The sequence below is a fragment of the Lynx rufus genome, unplaced genomic scaffold, assembly GCF_022079265.1.
Source record: "Lynx rufus isolate CCGP_SWC_20201006 ecotype Redwood Valley unplaced genomic scaffold, mLynRuf1.p SCAF_5, whole genome shotgun sequence".
NCBI lineage: Eukaryota > Metazoa > Chordata > Mammalia > Carnivora > Felidae > Lynx > Lynx rufus.
This window is the reverse complement of record NW_025814867.1, coordinates 153,025,382-153,050,615: the sequence shown is the minus strand read 5'-3', so window position 1 is coordinate 153,050,615 and position 25,234 is coordinate 153,025,382. Positions and strand designations below refer to the sequence as shown.

The 25,234-nt window shown below is 44.2% G+C and overlaps 1 protein-coding gene across 2 annotated transcripts in view; it reads right to left on the bottom strand.

Annotated features, from left to right (window-relative positions):
- Nucleotides 1-25,234, bottom strand: part of SH3BGR (SH3 domain binding glutamate rich protein) — a 60,098-nt gene that overhangs the window by 24,701 nt on the left and 10,163 nt on the right. The window contains exon 3 of one of the 2 annotated variants that reach the window (XM_047099850.1): nucleotides 16,201-16,281. The exons of the other annotated variant lie outside the window; for it this stretch is intronic. Coding sequence (XP_046955806.1) covers nucleotides 16,201-16,281 — 81 coding nt within the window. The remainder of the gene's footprint in view (nucleotides 1-16,200; nucleotides 16,282-25,234) is intronic. 2 annotated transcript variants of the gene reach the window in all.

The window sequence follows — 25,234 nt, the reverse complement described above, 5'->3', positions numbered from 1 at the left end:
GCTCAGTTGGTTAAGTGTCCGACTTCGGCTCAGGTCATGATCTCACAGTTCGTGAGTTCGAGCCCCGCGTTGGGCTCTGTGCTGACAGCTCAGAGCCTGGAGCCTGCTTTACATTCTGTGTCTCCCTCTCTCTCTGCCCCTTCCCTGCTCATGCTGTGTCTCTCTCTGTCTCAAAAATAAATAAACATTAAAAAAAATGAAAAAAGCCTCAGGGAAGTATGGAATAATAACAAAAGTTTTCACACGTATGTAATTAGAGTTTCAGGAGGAGAAATGACAGCAAATGGGGCAGAAATAATATTTGAAAGTATAATGGCTAAAATGTTCCTGAATTTGGTGAAAGACATATTTTTACAGAGTCCAGAATCTCAGCAAACCCCAATAAACATAAGTACAAAGAAAATCATTTTTAGGCACATTAATAATCAAATGGCTGAAAACCAATGCGAAACAGAAATCTTGAAAGCGACCAGAGAAAAATAACATATCACATACAGGGAACAAGGATTCAAATAATCTGCAATGTCTCATCAGAAGTATAGAGACCAGAGGTAGCTGGGTGGCTCGGTCAGTTAAGCGTATGACTCTGGCTCAGGTAATAACCTCACCATTCATGGGTTCGAGCCCCGCATCAAGCTCTGCACAAATGGTGTGTGCACTTGGGATGCTCCCTCCCTCTCTCTGTCCCTCCTTTGTTTGCACTCTCTCTCTCTCAAAATAAATAAACTTAAGAAAAAAAAAGTAGAGACCACAAGACAAAAGCAAAAAACACATATAAAGTGCTGAAAGAGGGGTGCTTGGGTGGCTCAGTCAGTTGAGCATCTGACTCCTGGTTTCAACTTGTCATGATCTTGCGGTTTGTGAGATTAGGCCCCACATCAGGTTCTGCGCTGATAATGCAGAGCCTGCTTGGGATTCTCTCCCTCTCTCTGCTCCTCCCCTGAGTGCTCTCTCTCTCTCTTTCTCTCTCAAAGTGCTGAAAGAAAAAAACTGTCAACTAAGAATTCTACACTCATTAAAAACATTCTTCAAGAATGAAAGCCAAGGGGCACCTGGGCAGCTCAGTCGGTTAAGCATCCGACTTAGGCTCAGGTCATGATCTCACAGTTTGTGAGTTCAAGCCCTGCGTCCAGCTCTGTGTTGACAGCTTGGAGTCTGGAGCCTGCTTTGGATTCCGTGTCTCCCTCCCTCTTTGCCCCTCCCCTGCTCGCACTCTGTCTCTCTCTCTCAAAAATAAATAAATATTTTTTAATTAAAAAAAAAAAAGAATGATGGGGCGCCTGGGTGGCGCAGTCGGTTAAGCGCCCGACTTCAGCCAGGTCACGATCTCGTGGTCCGTGAGTTCGAGCCCCGCGTCAGGCTCTGGGCTGATGGCTCAGAGCCTGGAGCCTGTTTCCGATTCTGTGTCTCCCTCTCTCTCTGCCCCTCGCCCGTTCATGCTCTGTCTCTCTCTGTCCCAAAAATAAATAAACGTTGAAAAAAAAAATTAAAAAAAAAAAAAAAAGAATGAAAGCCAAGACATCTTCAGTTAAAAAATAGAAAAGAAAAAAAGAAAGAAACACTAAGAGAGGGTGCCTGGGTGGCTCAGTCAGTTAAGCATCTGACTCTTGGTTTCAGTTTAGGTCATGATCTCACAGTTCATGGGATCGAGCCCCAAGTGGGGCTCTGTGCCAACAGCATGGAGCTTGCCTGTTTGGGATTCTCTTTCTCCCAATCTCTCTCTGCCCCTCCCTCGCTCACATGCACTCTCTTTCTCTCAAAGTAAATAAAGACACTTAAACACACACACACACACACACACACACACACACACACACACACACAGAAAACTCATTGCCAGCAAACATGCACTCTAGAACAATGCACCAGGCTAAAGGACATTCTTGGGGCCAAAATGGCACTAGATGGAAACTTGACTCTTCAGGAAGAATAAAAAGCATCAGAAATTTTTTTTTAAAGTCTGGGTAAATAGAAAAGATTCTTCTTCCTCTTGCTTTCTTTAAAATACATAGGACTGTTTGATGCAAAAATTACAATATTACAGAGTTGATATACACACAAGTGTAATACACATGCTAAGACAGCATAAAGGATGAGGCCAGTAAATGCACATATATGACTGCAATGCTTCCACATATTATAAAGTGTTGCAATACTAACTCTAACTAAACTGTGAAATGCTAACAATATACACTACAATCACTAGAGCAGTCAGCACACAGTAGTTCAAAGACATACAGCCAAAAATCCAATAGGTAAATTGAAAGGGAATTCTAAAATACACTCAAATAACCTGAAAGAAAGCAAAATGACATCAAACTAAGGAATGAAAGGGAACAAATAATAAAATAATAATAATCTAAACAAAACCAATTCAATGATTACTTAAAAATTAATGGACTAAATGGTGCCACCACAGAGACTGTCAGAATGAATGAAAATGCACAAGCATCAATTTACCTTGTCTACAAAGACACACCATAAAAATAAAAGCACAGGTAGGTTGAAAGTAAATGGACAGTAAGAGATACACCACGCGAACCGCAAGCAGAAGTCTGGAGTGGACTTAATATCATGATGAAAAAACAGAAAGACAAAGAGAGTTACCAGAGACTGAAGAAGGGACCTCTGAAGTTGATAAAAATGTCAATCCATTAGGAAGTCATAACACTCATCAGTATGAATGCGCGTAACCACCGAGTTATGAACGATACAGAGCATAAATTGGCAGGATTAAAGGGAGGAGCAGACAACTCACAATCGTAGTTGGAGATCTTTTTTTTTCTTTAATTAAATTCGAGTTAGTTAACATACAGTGTAGTCTTGGTTTCAGGAATAGAACCCAGTGATTCATCATTTACATATGACACCCAGTGCTCATCCCAACAAGTGCCCTCCTTAATTCCCATCCCCCATCTAGCCCATCCCCCACCCACCTCCCCTCCAGCAACCCTCAGGTTCTTCTCTGTATTTAAGAGTCTTTTACGGTTTGCCTCCCTGTCTGTTTTTATCTTATTTTTTCTTCCTTCCCCCTATGTTCCTCTGTTGAGTTTCTCAAATTCCATCTATGAGTGAAATCATAGGATACCTGTCTTTCTCTTGACTTATTTAGGATCTTAACACCCCTCTCTCATCAGCTGTGGAACAACTATGCAAGAATCCAAACTGACTTGTCTTTTTTCTTTTATTTTCTTCTTTCGGGGGTGGAGGGAAAGGGGGTGGCAGGAAGTTTCAGCCTCTTCAAACTCATTGGAACAACTGATAGAGTGAATTCAATTCCTTCTGCCATATTAATTCACTCTTCATCTGTCTTTTCCACTCTATTCCCTTCACTACTTTCCTGGCTTAAGTTTCTTCATTCTGTCTTCCTCAGCTCTGCCCTCGACCTTGTTCATCTAACGGTTCTGAAGTGGTTTCTTCACTGCTGGTTAGTTTCCTATCCACAAAACTGAAAGCTCCCTGTTAATTTATCACAATTGTGTGATATAAAGGACCCCCATCAAAATGGCTTACCTGCCTTCCTCCAATTAAAGCGACATTTGCAGAACACCTGCATTTCCTTTCTTCTCTCCATACTTCCACCCATTGTAGATACTCTCATGTAAGTCCGTCTTTACATAGTCCCTTCCACAACTCCTCGATTCTTCTGAGATAGTTTAAATTTCCTGATGTTACTATCATTACAGTGTCTTCCCTTACAGAAGTGGCTCACAAACTAGTAGCTTGGCTTAACTGATCTTGGAGGTAGCCTGGATTCAAACAGCATTGACAGCTCTCCGGTGCTCCTGAAGGGCAGCCCTAACCCCGCCCCCCTGGGGAGGAGCCGCTCCAGGCCCCGCCCCCAGCTCGCGCCCCGCCCCGCCCGGAGACAGGGACCTCTGCTGACCACTGATCACTGCAGGGCTAACTAAAGGCGGGGTGCTGCTGGGCACAGGGTCCCCGCTTCCGGCCTGCTCCCCATCACTCCCCAGCCTCCCCAACCCCAGGCTGAAATACACCTCCTGGGGGTCCCTCCCACCTGGGCAGGGCTCTGGGCCTTCGTTTCCGCCTTCACATCAGCCCTTTGCTTGCCACCGCCACCTTCGGGCGCGCCTCCCCGCTTCCCGGTCCGCAGACGGCTCCGCTCCAGGCTCCCGCGCTCAGGGGACCAGGGGCGCCAGCATCTTCACCTGGCGGGCCCTCCCGCGTGCCCTTCACAATTCCTTCTCTTCCATCGGGACTTCTGTTCTTCCTGGAACCCCCGTGTGTTCGCAGGTCGGGCCTCCTGCGTCCGAATTCCAGACTCCTGGCTCCCACGCATGGTGTCTCCTTCATGGTTCTATTTCCTGCTTCCGTGTATTTCCCCCTGCGGAGCCCCTGGACCACCATCGGGCCTCCCCTGCGTCCACGCTGTCCTTCACCTTGCAGTGTCAGGTCAGGAAGTCCCAGAACACGTGCTTGTGCCGCAGACTCGTGCCTCTCACGGCTCCCCGCCCCCGAGGTTTCTCCGCGTCTCCTTTGGTGGAAGGCGCCCCAGTCACCTGGTCGCCTGCTCTTCCTCCCGCAGGTCACCGGGAAATGCCTCGCTGGCTGAGATATTGTTGCCGGGACTCAAAACTGCTTTCGATGGGAGCTCACCGATCATGCCAGAAAACGGGTATCAAAACTTTCATCACACATCATTTGGGGCCCAAAATGACACGATGCAGGTGCGTCATCTGTGTATCGTTCATCAGACGGGGGCGTGTCCCAAGAGCAAAGCCACCTTCCCAAAGAGGACGTGGCCTGACTTGGCCAGAGGGTCTGGAAGGCTCTTGTGAGCAATGTGGGTGTTGCTGTTGGGAATGTTAGAGGCTCCCTGGGATACAGGATTCTGACGCCCAGTCGTCCCCCCCCCCCCCCCCGCCCGCGGTGTATGAACAGTGCTCTAAGGTAGGCATGGCTGTCTTCCTCTCCACCAGCTAGAGGCAATCTAATTATATATATAAGTGGATGTTTGCTGTTGATAGCTTAGTAATATTCCCGTGCCTGAAATAATGTATCAAAGACACTGATTCCTAGTGCTTCTTTTCCTGACATTTGACAACCGTGGTATAGGTTATCAATCATAACTTCAGTAATTTGCTTTAAATCCTAACTTGATCAAATCTTTACTTCTTTCATTTCAATCTAGCATATTCTGGAACAGTAGTTTTCAATTGGGTATTCCCATCACCTACTCATATAGTTTTATTAATATATAGGTGTTTAGGATCCACTCCAGACCTACTGAATGTCCTTACTGAATATTATTGATATATTCCTACCATATATGGTAAGAATGTGCTTGGCATTCGTGGTATATTTCATGGCACATATGCTGGGTATATTCGTGGTCTAGTATGTTTCTGGGTAATTGTGTTATATCAAGAGTTTTCCTCAGGGCGCCAGGGTGGCTTAGTCGTTAAGCATCTGACTTTGGCTCAGGTCATGATCTCACAGTTCATGAGTTCGAGTCTCACATCAGGTGAGCATGAGCCCCACGTGGGGTGAGCTCAAGCCCCACTTTGGGTAAAAAGCATGAGCTCCCCTTCAGGGGAGCCCTGCTTCTCACTCCCTCTCTCTATATCTGTCTTTGTCCCTCCTGGGATTCTGTCTCTCTCTCTCTCTCTCTCTCTCTCTCTCTCTCTGCCCCTTGCTCACTTGCAACCTCTCTCTAAAAAAAAACAAAAACAAACAAACAAAAAAAAACTGGCACAGAAACAGACACTCAGATCAATGGAGCAGAATAAAGAACCCAGAAATGGACCCACAAATGTATGGCCAACTAATCTTTGACAGAGCAGGAAAGAATATTCAATGGAATAAAGATAGTCTCTTCAGCAAATGGTGCTGGGAAAACTGGACCAAAACATGCAGAAAAATGAACCTGGACCACTTTCTTACACCATACACAAAAATTAACTCAAAATGGATGAAAGACCTAAACGTAAGACAGGAAGCCATCAAAATCCTAGAGGAAAAAGCAGGCAAAAACCTCTTTGATCTTGGCTGCAGCAACTTCTTACTCAACACGTCTCTGGAGGCAAGAGAAGCAAAAGCAAAAATGAACTACTGGGACCTCACCAAATGAAAAGCTTTTGCACAGAGAAGGAAACAATCAGCAAAACTAAAAGGCAACCGATGGAATGGGAGAAGATATTCACAAATGACATATCAGATAAAGGGTTATTATCCAAAATCTATAAAGAACTTATCAAATTCAACACCCAAAAAACAAATAATCCAGTGAAGAAATGGGAAAAAGACATAAATAGACACTTCTCCAAAGAAGACGTCCAGATGGCCAACTGACACATTAAAAAATGCTCAACATCACTTATCATCAGGGAAATACCAATCAAAACCACAATGAGATACCACCTCACACCTGTCAGAATGGCTGACATTAACAACTCAGGCAACAACAGATGTTGGTTGGCGAGGATGTGGAGAAAGAGGATCTCTTTTGCACTGCTGGTGGGAATGCAAGCTGGTGCAGCCACTCTGGAAAACAGTATGGAGGTTTCTCAAAAAACTAAAAACAGAACTACCCTATGACCCAGCAATTGTACTACTAGGCATTTATCCAAGCGATACAGGTGTGTGTTTCGAAGGGACACATGCACCCCCATGTTTAGAGCAGCACTATCGACAATAGCCAAAGTATGGAAAGAGCCCAAATGTCCATCGATGGATGAATGGATAAAGAAGATGTGGTATATATATACAATGGTGTATTACTCGGCAATCAAAAAGAATGAAACCTTGCCATTTGCGACTATGTGAATGGAACTGGAGGGTATTATTAAGCTGAGCAAAATTAGAGAAAGACAAATATCATATGACTTCACTCATATGAGGAACTTAAGATACAAAACAGATGCATATAAGGGAAGGGAAGCAAAAATAATATAAAAACAGGGAGGAGGACAAATCATAAGAGACTCTTAAATATGGAAAACAAACAGGGTTGCTGGAGGGGTTGTGGGAGGGGGGATGGGCTAAATGGGTAAGGGGCATTAAGGAATCTACTCCGAAATCATTGTTGCACCATATGCTAACTAACTTGGATGCATATTAAATAAATAAATAAATGAAAAATTAATTAAATAAAAATTTTTTTAAAGTTTTCCGCTATTCATCCATTTTTACAAATAAAATATAATGTTTGCTATCTTCTTTGAAAATAGGTTTGGAGCGCCTGGGTGGCACAGTCGGTTAAGCATCCGACTTCAGCCAGGTCACGATCTTGCGGTCCGTGAGTTCGAGCCCCGCGTCGGGCTCTGGGCTGATGGCTCAGAGCCTGGAGCCTGTTTCCGACTCTGTGACTCCCTCTCTCTCTGCCCCTCCCCCGTTCATGCTCTGTCTCTCTCTGTCCCAAAAATAAATAAACGTTGAAAAAAAAAAATTAAAAAAAAAAAAGAAAATAGGTTTAGTGATTGTGTTTATAGATACTTTGTCTAAAACTTTTTGGATTGATTATTATTTTGTTTTGCACGCCACAGAAACAACCAAATGTTCATACCGGGCCATTATTCTTGTTATAATTCCCATAAAATCTTTCACCTTTGAAAATTATCAGTTATAAAATTAACCATAGTTATTTTAAGTCTTTTGTCATCATCCGCAGAGATTTTTCTTAGCTTGTTTTATTTGGATGCTTCCCTGAAAGCTTTTCCAGTCCGCGGGGAGCCAGAATGCCTCACCTGCCACACAGAATGACCCAGAGCCCCATGGAAAAGGATTATATGGCAGGTGCTTTTGCGGATAGGCTTCTGATGGCAACGCTCAAAGATCACTGGTACCATACCAGTGGACTGAGTCAGGATTTCCAGAATTTCACTTGAGAAGCAGATGGGTTCATGAAACTACGAACCGCAGGTCCAGTGGAACAAGAATTACATAGACCTGAATGAATCAGTGATGGATGAGGACAGGTTTTGTTTGGAATACTGTTGACGTTATTTTAATGTCCTATTTTCTGGACATATGAGGAAACCCTCTGTCTTTCCTCTTAAGCTTTTTATAAATCTCAACAATGTAGGAGGCTCTATTTTTGTAAGTTGAAATGAGACATTTGTAAGTGATACTCTCTCTGCCTGACTCCTTCAGAATTCGAAGATTCTTGTTAAGTCTTTCCATGTTTCAGGGCAATATAGTTATTTGCCTGGGTTCAGTAAGAATGTGTATTCCTTGGGGCGCCTGGGGAGCTCAGTCAGTTGAGCATCCGACTTCGGCTCAGGTCATGATCTCCCAGTTGACAAGTTCGAGCCCCGCGTCGGGCTCTGTGCTGACAGCTCGGAGCCTGGAGCCTGCTTGGGATTCTGGGTCTCTCTCTCTCTCTGCCCCTCCCCCGCTCATGCTCTGTCTGTCTCAAAAATAAAATAAACATTAAAAAAAAAGGAGAAGGATGTGTATTCCTTATTGCCAGGGCATTAACTGGAAACTGGTTATGCAATCAAAGCCTTGCCTGGAGTGTGGTATTAAGAATGATGTTCATTTAATCAGATATGACCAGATGGCTTTAAAGAACTAAAGTTGCCTTAATGGAGCCAGTGCTCACTTGCAAGGCCCTCTTGGGGAAAATGACCTGCTGCTCCTGCCTTAGACAAGAACAATATTCTAAAAGCAAAAATGTGGTGTATAATACTTAATATTTTATAAGCATACATTTTCTATGTAATTGTCAAGGTGTCTATTTTTAGAGCTAGATTAATTTCCTTGCTGCTACTTCTCCACAGTGTTGTTTACTACAAAATGACACTGTGACAAATAATATCATTTCCATAAATCATGAAGTGTCTGTCTTCCCAAAGGACACCTGAAGGACTTTCTCCATGTGTGCATGCATAAACACCTATAAAGCCAAGCAATGCTGACACCACCATTCTAGCACAGTCTATGCCGCTAGTGAATGGAGTATCTGTAAACCCTGTGGGCTTCAAGTCCCTCCTCTGGAAGAGAAGAATCTGGACTGGATGGTCTCTTAGCTCTCGCTACGCTGGGTTTTATAATGCCATGGCCATCCCTTTATTCTCCTTAAAGAGAATTTCAGGGGCGTCTGGGTGGCTCAGTCGGCTAAGTGTCCGACTTCAGCTCAGGTCACGATCTCGCAGTTCGTGGGTTCGAGCGTCGCGTCGGGCTCTGTGCTGACTGCTCAGAGCCTGGAGCCTGTTTCAGATTCTGTGTCTCCCTCTCTCTCTGACCCTCCCCCATTCATGCTCTATCTCTCTCTGTCTCAAAAATAAATAAACGTTAAAAAAAAAATAAAAAAAAAAAAAGAATTTCATGTAACATGACAGTAAGCACAAATCAAGACAGGATTTAAAAATTAAGATTAGATATTTTTTAAATGGGACAAGATAAAACACAGCAGAGGCTGAAACAGATTTACATACGTTAGTGTAGATACATCTCAAAGCATAATGTTGTTTTTTTAAAGAGCCAGCTATAGAACATTCTAAAAAAGGTGATACTGATTAGGCATTAAAAATACAAAACATATGTACTGCTTATGCAGATAAATATACAGTTTTTACATATAGTTTTATATATAATTTTTTAAAAATTCATGATGTTTGTGGTCTCCAGGGAAGGAAGGAAGCAAAGTGACCTCATGGTTTCTCTACGAGTTTTTTAACCAAAGCAAATATGTTATCGCATTCATTTTGGAGAGGCACGTACATGAATATTTAAATGAGTCCCTAAGTTAGTGGCTGCTAAACAGAAGTGTGCATCAGAATCAACCAAAGAACTTTTTTTAAATGTTTATTTTTGAGAGAAAGAGATACAGACAGACAGAGGGCAAGCAGGGGAGGGACAGAGAAAGAGGGAGACACAGAATCCAAAGGAGGGTCCAGACTCCAAGCTGTCAGCACAGAGCTTGACACAGGGCTCAAACTCATGAATCGTGAGATCATGACCTGAGCCGAAATCAGATGTTTAACCGACTGAGCCACCCAGGCACCCCTAAATCAAAGAACATTTTAAAAATGGAGATCCTTCGGCCTCTCCCCAGCAATTCAGGATCAGTGGGTCTGAAGCAGAACTCAGGTACCTGGGTTTTTAAACCTATACAAGTGATTCTCTACTAAAAAATAGCACTATTTAAAATAAAATTAAACAAAAGATACACAAATGGTCGTAAGACCATTACTCATAATAGCCCCAAAATGAAAACAATTCAAGTGTCCATCAACTGGTAAATGGATGAAGAGAACTGGTCTATCCACAAAATAAAATGTTATCTGCATAAAAAAGAAGTCCTGATATATACCAAAAACAGGATGTACCTTGATAGCATTATGCTAAGTTAAAGAAGACAGGCACAAAGAACAAAATGTTGTGTGATTCCATTTATACAAAAGGCCCAGAAGAGGAAAATCTACATAGAAAAAAGTATATTTGTGGTTCTTTAGTGCTGAGAGAATGGGTAGTTTTTTTTGGGGGGGGGTGGGTAACAGCTAGTGGAGGTTGGGGTTTTTGGGGAGTGACTGATGAAAATGTTCTGGAAGTAGATCGTGGTGATGTGATGGTTGTACAACTCTGTGAATATACTAAAAAGCCGTCAATTGCATACTTTCACTGGGTGAACTGTGTAGTGTATGAATTACATCTCCGTATAGTGTTTTTAAAAAGACAATCAAAAATTAGACATTTAATTTCATTATATAACTGAAATAAATTAGATAGAATTAACTGACATATGGAAAGAACTTAATAGAAGAATAGAGGATGATACTTTATGAGAAGACTGGGGTCATTGAAAATGAGAGGCAGTTACTAGTTATTTGTGGGAAATTAAATGCAGCTACTTGCCTTGGCTCCTTCCCGGAACCCCACTGACATGATAGCAAAGACATTTTCAGGGCACCTGGATGGCTCAGCATGTTAACAACCAACTCTGTATTTTGGCTCAGATTCATGATCTCATAGTCATGAGATTGAGCCCCTCATCAAGCTCTGCGATGAGTGTGGAATCTGTTCAGGATTCTCTCTCTCTCTCCCTCTGCCCCTCCCCAGCTTGCACTCACACTGTCTCTCTCTCTCTCTCTCTCTCAAAATAAATAAAATAAACATGTTTTTTAAAAAAGACATTTTGTTGTATTAAAAAAAATTTTTTTTAATGTTTATTTATTTTTGAGACAGAGAGAGACAGAGCATGAACGGGGGAGGGTCAGAGAGACAGGGAGACACAGAATCCCAAGCAGGCTCCAGGCTCCGAGCTGTCAGCCCAGAGCCCGACGCAGGGCTCAAACTCACAGACCGTGAGATTATGACCTGAGCTGAAGTCGGACGCTCAACCGACTGAATCACCCAGGCGCCCCAAAGACATTTTCTTTTAAAGGGTAAACTTATTGGGGCGCCTGGGTGGCTCAGTCGGTTAAGCATCCGACTTCAGCTCAGGTCACGATCTCGCAGTCCTCGAGTTCGAGCCCCGCGTCGGGCTCTGGGCTGATGGCTCAGAGCCTGGAGCCTGCTTCCGATTCTGTGTCTCCCTCTCTCTCTGCCCCTCCCCCGTTCATGCTGTGTCTCTCTCTGTCTCAAAAATAAATAAACATTAAAAAAATTTTTTTTAAAAATAAATTAAATAAATAAATAAATAAAGGGTAAACTTACAAGGACAAAAAGAACAAGTGAGAGGCTACTGCATTAAAAAAAAAAAGTGCACAAATTTTGAAGGCAGAAAAGGAAATGGTTGAGTAATAATTGGCTTAACCTCAAAAAATCTAAGACATCATTTCTTACAAAAAGGGATGAGGGGGAATGAGAAGCAGATTTAGATTCCCTCCACATTCTTGGATGGCAGGCAACTGCCTACTCAAAGAGGATTAGTCTCTGCACAAGTTGGACCAGAAAGACTCTGACCCCTTGATCATGAGGCCAGCTGAGGTGGGGACCCAGGATCTACCTGAGAAGTCCACGTCATAAAAAAGAAGACATTCCTATCCCCCTTCCCAACCTGCATCCAGAACACTGGCAACCAGAATTACTCTCCGCTTACCACCACAGTCATCATCTCCATTATCACCTCCACGACCACCACCACCATCACCACCGCCATCACTCCCACCACTACCCCCTCCACACCCACTAACACCATCACCTCCACCACCATCACCTCCACCACCCCCACCACCACTTCAGGAAATGGAAGATTCCTCCCTGGAGAAGTTCACCTGAACCAACCGAAAAAGCCCACGGTACAGGATCCCTAACAGAAAGCCAGTAAGTCCTCTCTAAATCATCCCATGGGAAAGTCTACCACCCAGACAGTCATGATCATGGATATAGAGCATCCATTCAGCCTTTTAGCACCTTGATCTTAAATACAGTCAAGGGTCCCCACACATCTGAGAAAAACATCTTACATAAAAATAAAAAGGAAACAGAGAAAGGGGGCACTTAGAGAAAGAGAGAATGCAGAGAGTTGAAGAAAGTGTGTAAAAAGAAAAACCATATTTAATAAACTCAGAGGTAAGAAAAATAATGAACCTGTACAACAAGAACAGGAAGCTATTTGGTAAGGGAGTAGCCAGAGAAAACCAAAGAGAAAAAAAAAGTTTGTGAGAAATAAAACAAGATCGATAGGGGAGAAAATAGGAGGTGGTATAAAAAGTGGAAGAAATGTCCCAGAAGGGAGAGAAAGACAAAAACACAGAAAATGAAAGTGAAGAGATTAGAAAATTGAAGAGTTAGTGGGGCACCTGGATGGCTCAGTCAGCTGAGCGTCCGACTTTGGCTCAGGTCATGATCTCGTAGCCCGTAAGTTCGAGCCCCGCGTCGGGCTCTGTGCTGACGGCTCGGAGCCTGGAGCCTGCTTCGGATTCTGGGTCTCCCTCTCTCTCTGCCCCTCCCCCATTTCACGCTGTCTCTCTCAAAAATGAATAAACGTTAAAATAAACAAACAAACTTTTAAAAAGTAAGAAATGATCATTACGAAAAACAGCACATTACAAGAAAAGAAATGGAAAGAACATGACGCCCAGGATGGTCTGTGAACAGAGAGGGTGTTCTGCTCTGCTGCCCCTCTGCCCCCCATTCACTGCGACTCCTGGGGAAGAGGGGGGCTCTGTCTAAGAATTTGACCTATAAAAGGTTAAAGGAAAATCCTCCTTCCTAGGCTTGGCCAGACTACCATTGACCCAGAATAGAAAAGTCTTTGTTGTTTACAAAACCCCCCATTGGGTCTTCAGCTGTAAAATCTAGACTCCCCTCCCACCGCCCACTGGTCTGGGGCCTGGAAAGGGGAGGATGAGAAGTAGCAGGAGTCTGTCCAGCAGGTGGCAGGAGAGAGAAGGCAAGGACACCTGGCGCCAGCAGCTCAAAGCGCCTGGACCCAAGGTTCCCACAGCAGTAATGTGCAGACGCTTTAAAAACAATGCTGCTGCCACATTCTCCCGTCCCTGGGAAACTCCCCAGAGATAACTGACCATATGTAATTCCTCCTTCTTACACCAGCTCTCCTTCAACCCCCCCAATCTTGCTTCTATCTTCACCCCTCCTCAGAGACTACTTCTGACATGGCTACCAAGGACCTCTGTGTTATCTAGGCCGATGGTCACTTTTTTGTCCTCACTGACTCAATCTCTCAGAAGCATCAGACCCTCTTGTGTGAAAAATGTTCCCCCTTGGCTGCCTTAACACCACACGCTCTGGGTCTCCTCGTGCCTCAAGACTGTCCACCTTTGCCTCCTCAACCAGCCTCTGCTTATCCTCTATGCTTTAAGCTTGGAGCACCTCCAAGCCCGGCCTCCTTGCTACTGACCCCCTCTCTACTTTAGCCCCATCCACATGCTAGTGGATTCCCCATGTGCCTCCTCCACCAGACCTCAATGAGACACAGATCAACTCGCTACTGTCTACCTCACTTCTTCGCTTAGATGTCTTGTTCAAACTTAACACCCCCCTGTAAAGATGGCACTTCCAACCAAAGTGAATGTCTATACCCAACGGCTAGAAGCACTCATTCGTTCCATCCCCACCCCCACATTCATTCCATCAGCAAGTCTTACCAAGTCTTCCTCCAAAACAGGCCCTAAAATCTCCACTCTGTATCGTTCTATCCCACCACCCTGGTCCAAGTCGCCATGATATCTCATCCATTGCCAAGACAGTTTGTACCCTTCTAGTCCATTTATCCCATAGTAGCCAAAATGAGTTTTCAAGAAGGAGATAAGAATACTTCTCCACTAGACAAACCATAAGAGACTCTTAAATACAGAGAACAATCTGAGGGTTGATGGGAGCGTGGGGGAGAGGGGAAAGTGGGTGATGTGCATTGAGGAGGGCACTTATTGGGATGAGCACTGGGTGTTGTATGTAAGCAATGAACCACAGGAATCTACCCCAAAAACCAAGAGCACACTTTACACACTGCATGTTAGCCAATTTGACAATAAATTATATTTAAAAATAATAATAATTAATAAAATAAAACAAAAACAAACAAAAGAGAGACTACTTCTCCACTTAAACCTCTTACATCATCTCCACTGCACCTGAGATAGAATCTGGAACATTGCTGTGGCCCATGGGCTGCCTACCCGCAGATCCCACCTCCTATGGTACCCCCACCCCTCACTGTGGCAATGCCGGCCTCGTGGCAGCTCTTACAATTTCCAGGCTCTTTCCTGCCTCAGGGCCTTTGCACTTGCTGTTCCCTTTGCCTGAAACAGTCTTCCCTCTACCCTTCCTTCCTATCTTCAAGACACAAGTCACCTGAGTGTCCTCACCAAGAAATATACCTTAACACCAATGCACCGTGTCTTAAACATAATAACTAAACTAATAGGACCCAGTTAACAAACTCCTATACCAAATAAAACCCTCATACCAAACTCCTACACCAATTAAAAAAGATTAGATTGCATGTAATACCCTTTTTTTAACTGTCAATATGACATTTGAAATGTGTTGCATTCAAGTTGACTCAGGCCAGAAAGGTATTTCACTAAAAGGGAAGATTTTCTTCCTCCTATAAACCCATTAACCAACTGTGAAACCTACATGTTACCTTTGGACAAGGAATTGGTGCTAGACTCACACATGTTAACCTGAGCACTAAGAGGTCCCAAATGGCGTTACCTGAAGAATGCTGACATACGAAAGACAGCACGGCCACATGCCTCTGAGACCAACCCATCTCTATAAGGTAGCATTTTGAGGTGTTTCTCCTACAATGAGAATTAATTTGGACTCACTCATCACAAATCATTTTTGAAATGAAGCTGAGTACAAACAAATTTAGAAATACATGAACCAAACAAATGTGTACTTGTCTTGTATCTGTGGAGAGTCACGTGTGAGATCTCGGGAGAAGTAAGGATGCAGTGATTTGGTGCAGAGACTGAAGCTAGGTGATCTCCAGTAGGCAAATTCCTAATATTAGCTTCATTAGCATAATTCTGTATGAAACTGAAATAATTTTACGTAATCAAAGATGAGACAACACCAGAAGAAAAAAAAAAAGCCGCTGAGACTGTGTCTAGATTTTACTTTCCCCCCTCTTTATCAGATAAAAAAGCAAAGTTCAACTCATTTTAAATAGAATTAAAATAGGGTGATATAGTATTGTAAAATTAACTAAAATAAGTCACATAAGAAGTCAGTTCATTAAAAAATAATTTCATAAACACTATCTGGGAACTCAAATTTTTACATCTTTATTTAGTGTATTTAAAATTACTGAATGCAGTATTTCTTAATTTCAGTATTGTAAAACTTACTACAACAAGGTATAAAACAGAGAAAAAATATAGCAAAAATATGAAAAGCATAGTTTTGGAACATACTTTAGTAAAAACTGTGCATTATCTCTATGCATAAGACTTCATCAGAATAAGGAATATATTAAAAATCATGTTAACTTAAAGATCATCATTTATGGGGCATCTGGGTGGTTCAGCTGGTTAAGCGTCCGACTTCAGCTCAGGGCATGATCTCACCATTAATGAGTTCGAGCCCCATATCAGGCTCTGCGCTGACAGCTCAGAGCCTGGAGCCTGCTTCAGATTCTGGGTCTCCCCCTCTCTCTGCCCCTCCCCCACTCACGCTTTGTCTCTGTCTCTCTCTCTCTCAAAAATTAGACATTAAAATTTTTTTTAAAAAAGATCATCATTTATTAAACAGCTTGGATGCTGATTTCTATCTTCATTTATTATGGCTCGTACTGAGCCTCAATGGGGTGTGTAAGCTTACCTTTGAGCCTGGAGGGGGAGCCAAACCAAGAAATGAATAAATAATATTCTCTTCTTTGGCAGAGAAGAAAGAGTCAAAATCCTTGAAGCAAAAAAAAAAAAAAAAAAAAAAAAGAAAAAAAATGTTTAAACCCACTGCACACTGGAGAGCCAGAATATTTACCTAAGTTGATCTTTTTTATTAGTCATTAAGCTAGAAGCTAACACAAAAGGTTATCCCAGTTTGTTTTGTCAAAGATGACTAACCCCCAAAGTTAAGAATCTCTAACCATGAACTTTACATTTGTTTTTATCACTTCACTGTGTGGAATACAGAACAGTGAGAACTCACACACACCCCAACACACACCAGTTTGTGTTCAGGAATCGCTGACAAGACTCAGATACATAGAGTGAAGGATTCTCTAAAAGTTTCACATCTTTAGCTCCTTTCCTTGTAATCTGGCCCCGTGGATTTGGACCCTGATCAGCGGGGACTAAGACGACACAGGATTTCTCCAGTGTTACTATAGGAGCTTCTAGGGGACCAGCCCCATCTCAGACCTTCTGGTCCCAGCAGCCTTAAGATTACGGAGGTCTTACAGCACACTTGTTTCGGCAAAGGGGAAAAACTACAGGAGGAGGTGAGACCTGGTAACTGACTGAAGTCTGGGGCTCAGTGAAGTCCCTCTGCCACCCCGCTGCCCCACCACAGCCCACCCAGCAGGCGGGTCCAGCCCTAAACCAGTAGTGCGACGGTCCACAGCTCAGAAGAATTTCATTTCATATCCTTGAAAGAGACAGAGAGAGACAGAGAGCGTACAAGTTGGGGAGGGGCAGAGAGAGAAAAAGACCCAGAATCAGGGGCAGGCTCCAGGCTCTGAGCTGTCAGCACAGAGACTGACGTGGGGCTCGAACCCACGAACCGTGAGATCGTGACCTGAGCCGAAGTCGGACGCTTAACCGACTGAGCCACCCGGGCGCCCCTCATTTCATACAATTAAAACATACGAGGTATTCCCCAGACTACTTCTCCAGACTGCCAATGTGTGTCATCAGGGCAGTGATACAGTCTCTTCACACACTGAGGGCAGTGTGTCTGGCCCAGCTTGAACGGACGGCACTCACACCAACTCAGTGGTGTTACTGTCTACCCTACTCTTACGTGTATTAAGAACCTTAAAACCAAATACAGGCCACTGACATGGGGAAGAAAGTGTTGTGTATTCTTGTGTGTCGACCTTGTCCAAAGCTTTATTATTTTCCTACCTGTTGCCTGGATTCCCTCAGTGATTAAATTTATTCTTGTATGCTGAATACATGTTTGTAAGCCGCCTCAAATCTGAGTTGAAGGAAACAGAGCATCGTGAGCAAGTGATCCTTTGGTGTCAGAAATTCTGGCTGATTCCTGGGGCACCCACTTGCTAGGCGTTGGTAAAGGATCACATGATAGAATGCGTTAGTACCCGTAGAGAGCAGGTGAAATATAATAAAATAAATTTATGCTGTTTTTCAAAAATTCCGAAAAGATCTATGACTTCTCTAGTTGGCCAACTCTAGAAGCTTGCCAGTCGAGAACGATTTCCTCATAGTTGAGTGAACTGTCCTCTGCTTCAACTTGGGTCCAAATAGCTCCTTCAGCTTCAGAGGACCAAAGAACGATTTGTCGTGATTTTTGACTCGATGCTAACAAACAGATACAGGAAATCATGAGTATGAAACGGTGTTTTCAACTTCCAGTCACGTTAGAGTAGCAGTAGATGCCCTGAAGAAGCCAGACTGAGACAAGAGGTGTAGGTGCACTGCTGAGCTGGTGACACGAAAGGAAAGATCACGACCAGGTGAGGCCAGGAGTCCTAGGAACAAGCACACACCCAGGCTGAGTTTGCAACAAAGCTGGCAGATCTTTATGCCAACTTTGATGCCAGGGTGAGTAAAAGCGAGAGTGGCTAAAGCCTCGAGCCTCCTCAAGGTGGGGAGTTTTATAAAAGGCGGGCAGAGTGGGAGGGGAGAGTGAAGGAGGCAGGGGCAAGGGGGAGAAGGAAAAAGACCCTGCCCCGTGAAAGAAAGACAATTAGATTGACAAGTGGTTTCTGGACAGCAACACAGAAGTTGGAAGAAAGCAACATAATAGTTTCATGTGTTTAGAAAAAATAACCATCAGCCCAGAATTTTAGACCCAGTGAAACTTTTTTAGACATGAGGTAAAACCAACATTAGTCTTTTTTTTTTTTTTTTTTTTTTTTTAGAGAGAGAGCATGAGCAGGGCAGAGGGGAGAGAAAGAGAATCTTAAGCAGGCTCCACACTCGGCATGGAGCCCGACTCGGGGCTCAATCCCACAACCCTGGGATCATGACCTGTGCTGAAATCAAGAGTCAGATGCTCAACTGACTGAGCCACCCAGGCACCCCTGAAAAATGTCCTTTTTACTCCAAAATTTAGAGAACTTACCACCAATAGATACTCACTCAAAGAAACTTTTACAGGCTATACTAGGCAAACAGAAAGTGACGGCAGATATATTATCTAAGATGCAAGAAGGAATCATGAGCAAAGATATTAATAAATATGTGGGTAAATCTAAACTAAACAAACATTGACTATAAAAACAATCATTAGGGGTGCCTGGGGGGGCTCAGTCGGTTAAGCATCCGACTTCGGCTCAGGTCATGATCTCGCAGTTCGTGAGTTCGAGCCCCGCATCAGGCTCTGTGCTGACGGCTCGGAGACTGGAGCCTGCTTCGGGTTCTGTGTCTCCCTCTCTCTCTCTGCCCCTCTCCCACTCCTTCTCTCTCAAAAATAAATAAATGTTAAAAAAAAAAAACAATAATTAGAAATGTCTAAGTTGTGGGGTAGGATGAAGACCAACAAACTAAAGTACTAAAAACCAAGACAGGGGCTCTTGGGTGGTTCAGTCAGTTAAGCATCCAGCTCTTGATTTCAGTCATGATCTCACGGTGTGTGAGAATGAGCCCCGAATTGGGCTCTACGCTGACAGAGCAAAGTCTTTTTGGGATTCTCTCTCTCTCCCCCTCTCTCTCTGCCCCTCCCATGCGTGCACTCTCTCAAAATAAATAAATAAATAAATAAAAACACACACACATAAATAAGGAAATGGTGAGTGAGGTGTTGAAGTCTCTTTTGAAATCTGGTACACACGTGGCTTTTTTGTTTTGTTTTGTTATTTTGTTTTATTTATTTATTTTGAGAGAGAGAGAGAGAGTGAGATAGCAGGGGAGGGGTAGAGAGGGAAGGGGAGAGAGAATCCCAAGCAGGCTCCACAGTCAGCAAGAGCCAGACGTGGAGCTCAAACTCAGGAGCCGTGCAATCTGGAGTCAAGAGTCGGGTGCTTAACCGACGGAGCCACCCGGGCGCCCCTCATAATAAGTTTTCAACGATGTGAAATAGCTTGTTCGGTAACATCTATGCGTTGAGAGAGCCCTGCCCCACCCCTGCCTCACTGGCCTTGCATCCCGTTTCCCTCGCAGCCCTGAGGATGCCCGCCTGTGCTGAGTGGCCCAGGTCCCCTTTGGTTGTGTTCAGGCCCAGGCAGGCACCCAGTCCTTACCTGGGCTAAGATGCACAGCCTCCAACCTGGCATCGACAGACATGTCTGCTACGACCAGTTAGCACTCCTCTGCCAGGCGGGTAAGCTGGCCTCCACTGTGCCTGGCTTCCCGTCGGGTGTCCCCTTTCTCTAGCTAATGGTGGTCGGCCACGCCCTTGGGATAATGTCTTCATCTGCTCTGCACGGGGCAGTTCGCACAGGCAGGGACACAGCGGTGCTCAGAACTACCTCGACATCCACTCCTCTCCCTGCCCTGGTGCGAGAGACCACTGCTTGTCCCTGAGGTTCCCTCTACCATTTTAAACCTGACAGAGGGATGCCTGGGTGGCTCAGTCGGTTAAGTGTCTGACTTTGGCTCAGGTCATGATCTCGAGGTTCGGGAGTTCGAGTCCCATGTCAGGCCCTGTGCTGACAGCTCAGAGCCTGGAGCCTGCTTCGGATTCTGTATCTCCCTCTCTCTCTGCCCCTCCTTCTCCCTCCCCCCACCTCTCGAAAATAAATAAACATTAAAAAAAAATAAAAAACAAAATCCTGACATAGTCTTCAGAACCTTTCTTTGAGTCTCCTTTTAAAATCTGAACCTACAATACAAATAATCATTTTTAGCTACTTTCTGGAAACAAAGCCCTCTGCCTTACCAGTGCACTCTTGTTAAGAGTGTCCACAGATTAGGGCACCTGGATGGCTCAGTCGGTTAAGTGTCTGACTTTGGCTCAGGTCATGATCTCATGGCTTGTGGGTTCGAGCCCCACGTCGGGCTCTGTGCTGACAGCTCGGAGCCTGGAGCCTGCTTCGGATTCTGTGTCTCCCTCTCTCTCTCAGCCCCTCCCCTGCTCTCACTCTCTCTCTCTCTCTCAAAAATAAACATTAAAAAAAAATAACAGTCAAAATAAGGAAAAATAGAAGATTTAAAATATTACTTTCATTGGAAAAGTACTAGTAGAAAAAAATGAAATTATTCTTTTGATAATTTCAGAGTGCAGAAAGCTTTTCTAAGCAAGACTCGGGGTCAGGAACCATAAAGAAAAAAGATCAGTGAATTTGTCTACATAAAAAAATTTTAAGTTCTGCTTAAAAACTCAAAAGACAAGAAATGTGGGAAAAGAATTTGCAACATCTATGGGAGTAAAGGGCTACTTTCCTTCATAAAGACTCTCACAAACCAATAAATATCACCTGTGACCCAACAGAGAAAGAGCAAGTCACAGAAAAACACAAATACCTCATAAACATAGGAAAAGGAATTCAGCCTTACTCATCCAGACAGAAATCCAAGTCAAAGCAGTGAGAATATATTTTTCATCTATTAGATTGGCAAAGATTCAGAAGTTTGCATATGGAGTGTGGTCAAGGTCACAGGGAATTAGCCACCCTCAGACTAGGTTGGTGGACACATAAGTTGGCACAGGGCAGTATAGGGCCATTTGCCAACATCCACTGAAATACAAAGTGCATACGTGTTTTAACTTAGCACATTTTCTAGGAACTGATTCCTACACGCATATATTCATACTGCGTACAAGAATCTGTATGTATCAAAAGACTTCCTGGGGGCACCTGGGTGGTTCAGTCAGTTAAGTGTCCGACTCTTGATTTTGGCTCAGGTCATGATCTCATGGTTCCTGGGTTCAAGTGCCATATCGGGCTCTGCGCTGACAGCGTGGAGCCTGCTTGGGATTCTCTCTCTCCCTCTCTCTCTCTGCCCCTCCCCTACTCGCACTCTCTCTCTCTCAAAAAACATAACAAAATTTTTACAAAAAAGATTTCCTGCAGCATTGTCTGTGTGCTGAATGTTTCCTGAATATTCCCCACTAGAGGGCTGTGTCGATAAATGATGTCATATACAATGGAACATTTGGCAGCCATTAAAGTAAGGAGCTTGTGCAGCTCAGGGGTCTCTGAGATACAGTTATGGACTGAAAAAACCCAAGTGTTATAGCACACTCCTATTTTTAAGGGATATACAATATATCAATATATAGCTGCACAATGTATCCTGTATCACAGATATTACAGGTATCTATAAAATATATATGTCATGTATATTATAAATATACACAGAAAATCTCTGGAAGGTCAAACTAGAAATTGCCAACATTGGTTTGCCAGAACAGGTCCCTCTATGTCATTTGCAGGGACCCCATGCAAAAATGAAACCCGGGTCCCTTGTTCAAAACCCGTTGTGTCGGGGTGCCTGGGTGGCTCAGTCAGTTAAGTGTCCGACTTCAGCTCAGATCATGATCTCACAGTCTGTGGGTTTGAGCCCCGTGTCAGGCTCTGTGCTGACAGCTCAGAGCCTGGAGCCTGCTTCAGATTCTGTGTCTCCCTCTCTCTGCCCCTCCCCTGCTCATGCTCTGTCTCTGTCTCAAAAATAAATAAAAACATTAAAAAAAAAAAGAAAAGAAAAAAAAAAAAACGTTGTGGATTTCAAGACAGCGACAGCAGAGGGTGCCTGGGTGGCTCACTTGGTTAAGTGTCCAAGTCATGATCTCAGGGTTCAAGTTCCAGGCCAGCATCAGGCTCTGCACTCACTTCATGGGGCCTGCTTGGGATTCTCTGTCTCTCTCTTTCTGCCCCTCTTCCGCTTGTGCATGTGCTTTCTCTCTCTCTCTTTCAAAAATAAATAAACATTTAAAAAAAATTCAAGACAGCAATAGCAGAGTGTTGAACCAAGCAGAGAGCTCTCTTAAGTGTGGGGCCTGGGTGACTTCCCAGATCACAAGTCCGTGAAGCCAGCCACCTCGGGGAAGGAACTAGAATCACAGGGGTCTGACATGGGAGGCAGAATAATTTTTACCAGAGGCAACTTTTGAACCATTTAAATTTTTTTTTAACGTTTATTTATTTTTGAGACAGAGAGAGAGAGAGCATGAACAGGGGAGGGTCAGAGAAAGAGGGAGACACAGAATTCGAAACAGGCTCCAGGCTCTGAGCTGTCAGCACAGAGCCCGACGCGGGGCTCGAACCCACGGACCGCGAGATCATGACCTGAGCCGAAGTCGGACGCTTAACCCACTGAGCCACCCAGGCGCCCCTGAACCATTTAAAGTTTTCAGTGTGCACATGTATTGATTTTTCAATTATTAAAAAAAGTTATAAAAAATAAAATTAAAATTGCCCACCACCACTATTCCTTTCCTCATCCAATAAGAGCCCCAAGTCTTATGGGACACCTGGGTGGCTCAGTTGGCTAAGCGTCCGACTCTTGGTTTCAGCTCAGGTCATGATCTCATGCTTTGTGAGTTCGAACCCCAAGCCGGGCTCTGTGCTGGCGGCATGGAGCCTGCTTGGGATTGTCTCTTTCCCTCTCTCTCTCTGCTCCTCCCCTCTGCTTGCTCACACACACACACTCTCTCTCTTTCTCAAAATAAATAAATAAACATTTTTTTAAAAAAACAAAGAGCCCCAAGCCTTAGAAATATGGGTCAGAATGCAGGGATGTCAGGATGTGGGGAGGGCAGGGGAAGGCAAGAGTGAGAGGTGGAGGGGAGGACCCTTCCTCACATAGGAATTCCATTCTACATCCTGGGAAGCCCCAGCTTAAACCCACAGGAGGCTTGGGCTGGACTATACGTTCTCTTAAACAAGAGTTTGCCACGTTCAGACTGTTTGAAAACACCCCCCCACCCACAGGACTGAGCTAAGCCTCTGAACAATGCTAACACAGCCATGTAAATCCATACAGCCCTGTGCTGTTCCCCACAAATCCCCGTCCACCCAGAACCTGAGAAAGTGACCTTATTCGGAAATAGGATATTTACAGATGTGATTAGTTACAAGAGGCTATACTGGGGTGGGGTGAGCCCTATTCCAATGACTGTTGTCCTTAAAGAAGCCAAGTGAAGACAGAGACCAGGAGAACACAAGGAGAGATGGAGACAGAGATCGGAAAGAGATATCTTCGAGCTGGGGAACACCAAGGGTTGCTGGCAAGCACCAGAAGCTAGGAGAAAGGCATGGAACAGATCCTCCCTCGTAGCCTCCAGAAGAAACCAATGCTACTGACGCCTTGCCTTCAGACCTCTGACCTCCAGAACTGTGCGAGAGTACATTTCTGTTATTTTAAAGCACTGAATTAGTCAGCTTGGATTGCATAACAAAATGCCACAGACTGAGGGGCTTAAATGACAGAAATGTGTCATCTCACAGCTCTGGGGGCTGGACTCCCGAGACCAGAGTGCCAGGATGGCTGGGTTCTGGCTTGCAGACAGCTGCCTCTGGCCATGTGCTCACATGGGGGAGAGAGAGGGATCTCTCTCTCTCTCTTTCTCTCTCTCTTCCTCTTCCTCCGAGGACATTAATCACGTCACAAAGCACCCCCTCCCTGCATGACCTCATCTCAGCTGATACTTCCCAAAGGCCTCATCTCCAAATACCCTCACCATGGAGGTTAGAGCTTCAACCTATGAATTTGGGGAGGGCACAGACAGCTCACAACAGCCACCATGTTTGTGGTGTTTTGTTACATCAACCTTATGAAACGAGTACAAACCTCCAATAACCAAACAAGTCGGTGCTTCACGTCGGAGGCAGGCCCCCAAAGCTTTTCTGTAAATGGGCAGATACTAAATACTTCTGGCTTTGTGAGTCATATGGTCTCTGTGGCAACTACTCAGCTCTCCCATTATGCAAAATCAGCCACAGGTGATGGGTCATTGAACTAGTGTGGACGTGTTCCAATAACACTGTATTTACTAAAACAGGCAGCCACAGGCCTTGGCCTTCAGGCTTTAATTGGACCATGCCAGCTTTAGATGAGACACAGAATCAAGAGGAGCTAATCTAAAGAACCAGCCATTTTGCGTGCAAGGAAAGAGGTGAGTCAAGATTCCTACAGGTGGCTCCAGCCTTCAGGAACAACACAACACTGACCAGCTCCCTCCACCCTCCGGAGCCCTGATGGAGGCATCTGAAAAATGACCTAGAAGGCTCAGATGACCCCTAGCCAGCTTCCAGTGCTCGTGTTCTAAAGCCCTTTGAGTTTTTAAATGTTTCTTTTCAACAATTTGATTTACAAAGCAGAACTGTAAACTCTGAGGAAAAAGTGATTTTCTGGGGAAGTGAACTATTAAATGTATAAAATAAAATTGCTGTTGTAATTAAAGTGTTCAGGACAGTTTTTAAACAATCTAGATACATTTAAACAAATTTAAGGTATCTGTATGAAGACCCAACTTCTGAAAATCATTTTTTTTTTTTTAGAGAACGCAAGCGGGGAAAGGGCAGAGGGAGAAGGAGAGAGAGAATCCCAAGAAGGCTCCACACTCAGTGCTGAGCCTGACACGGGGCTCAATCTAACCACCATGAGATCAGGATGAGCCCAAATCAAGAGTTGGATGCTTAACCGACTGAGCCACCCAGGTGACCCTGCAAATCATTTTTATAAAAGTGAAAGAAAGCCGGGGCGCCTGGGTGGCTCAGTCAGTTAAGCATCCCACTTCGGCTCAGGTCATGATCTCGCGGTTCATGGGTTCCAGCCCCACATGG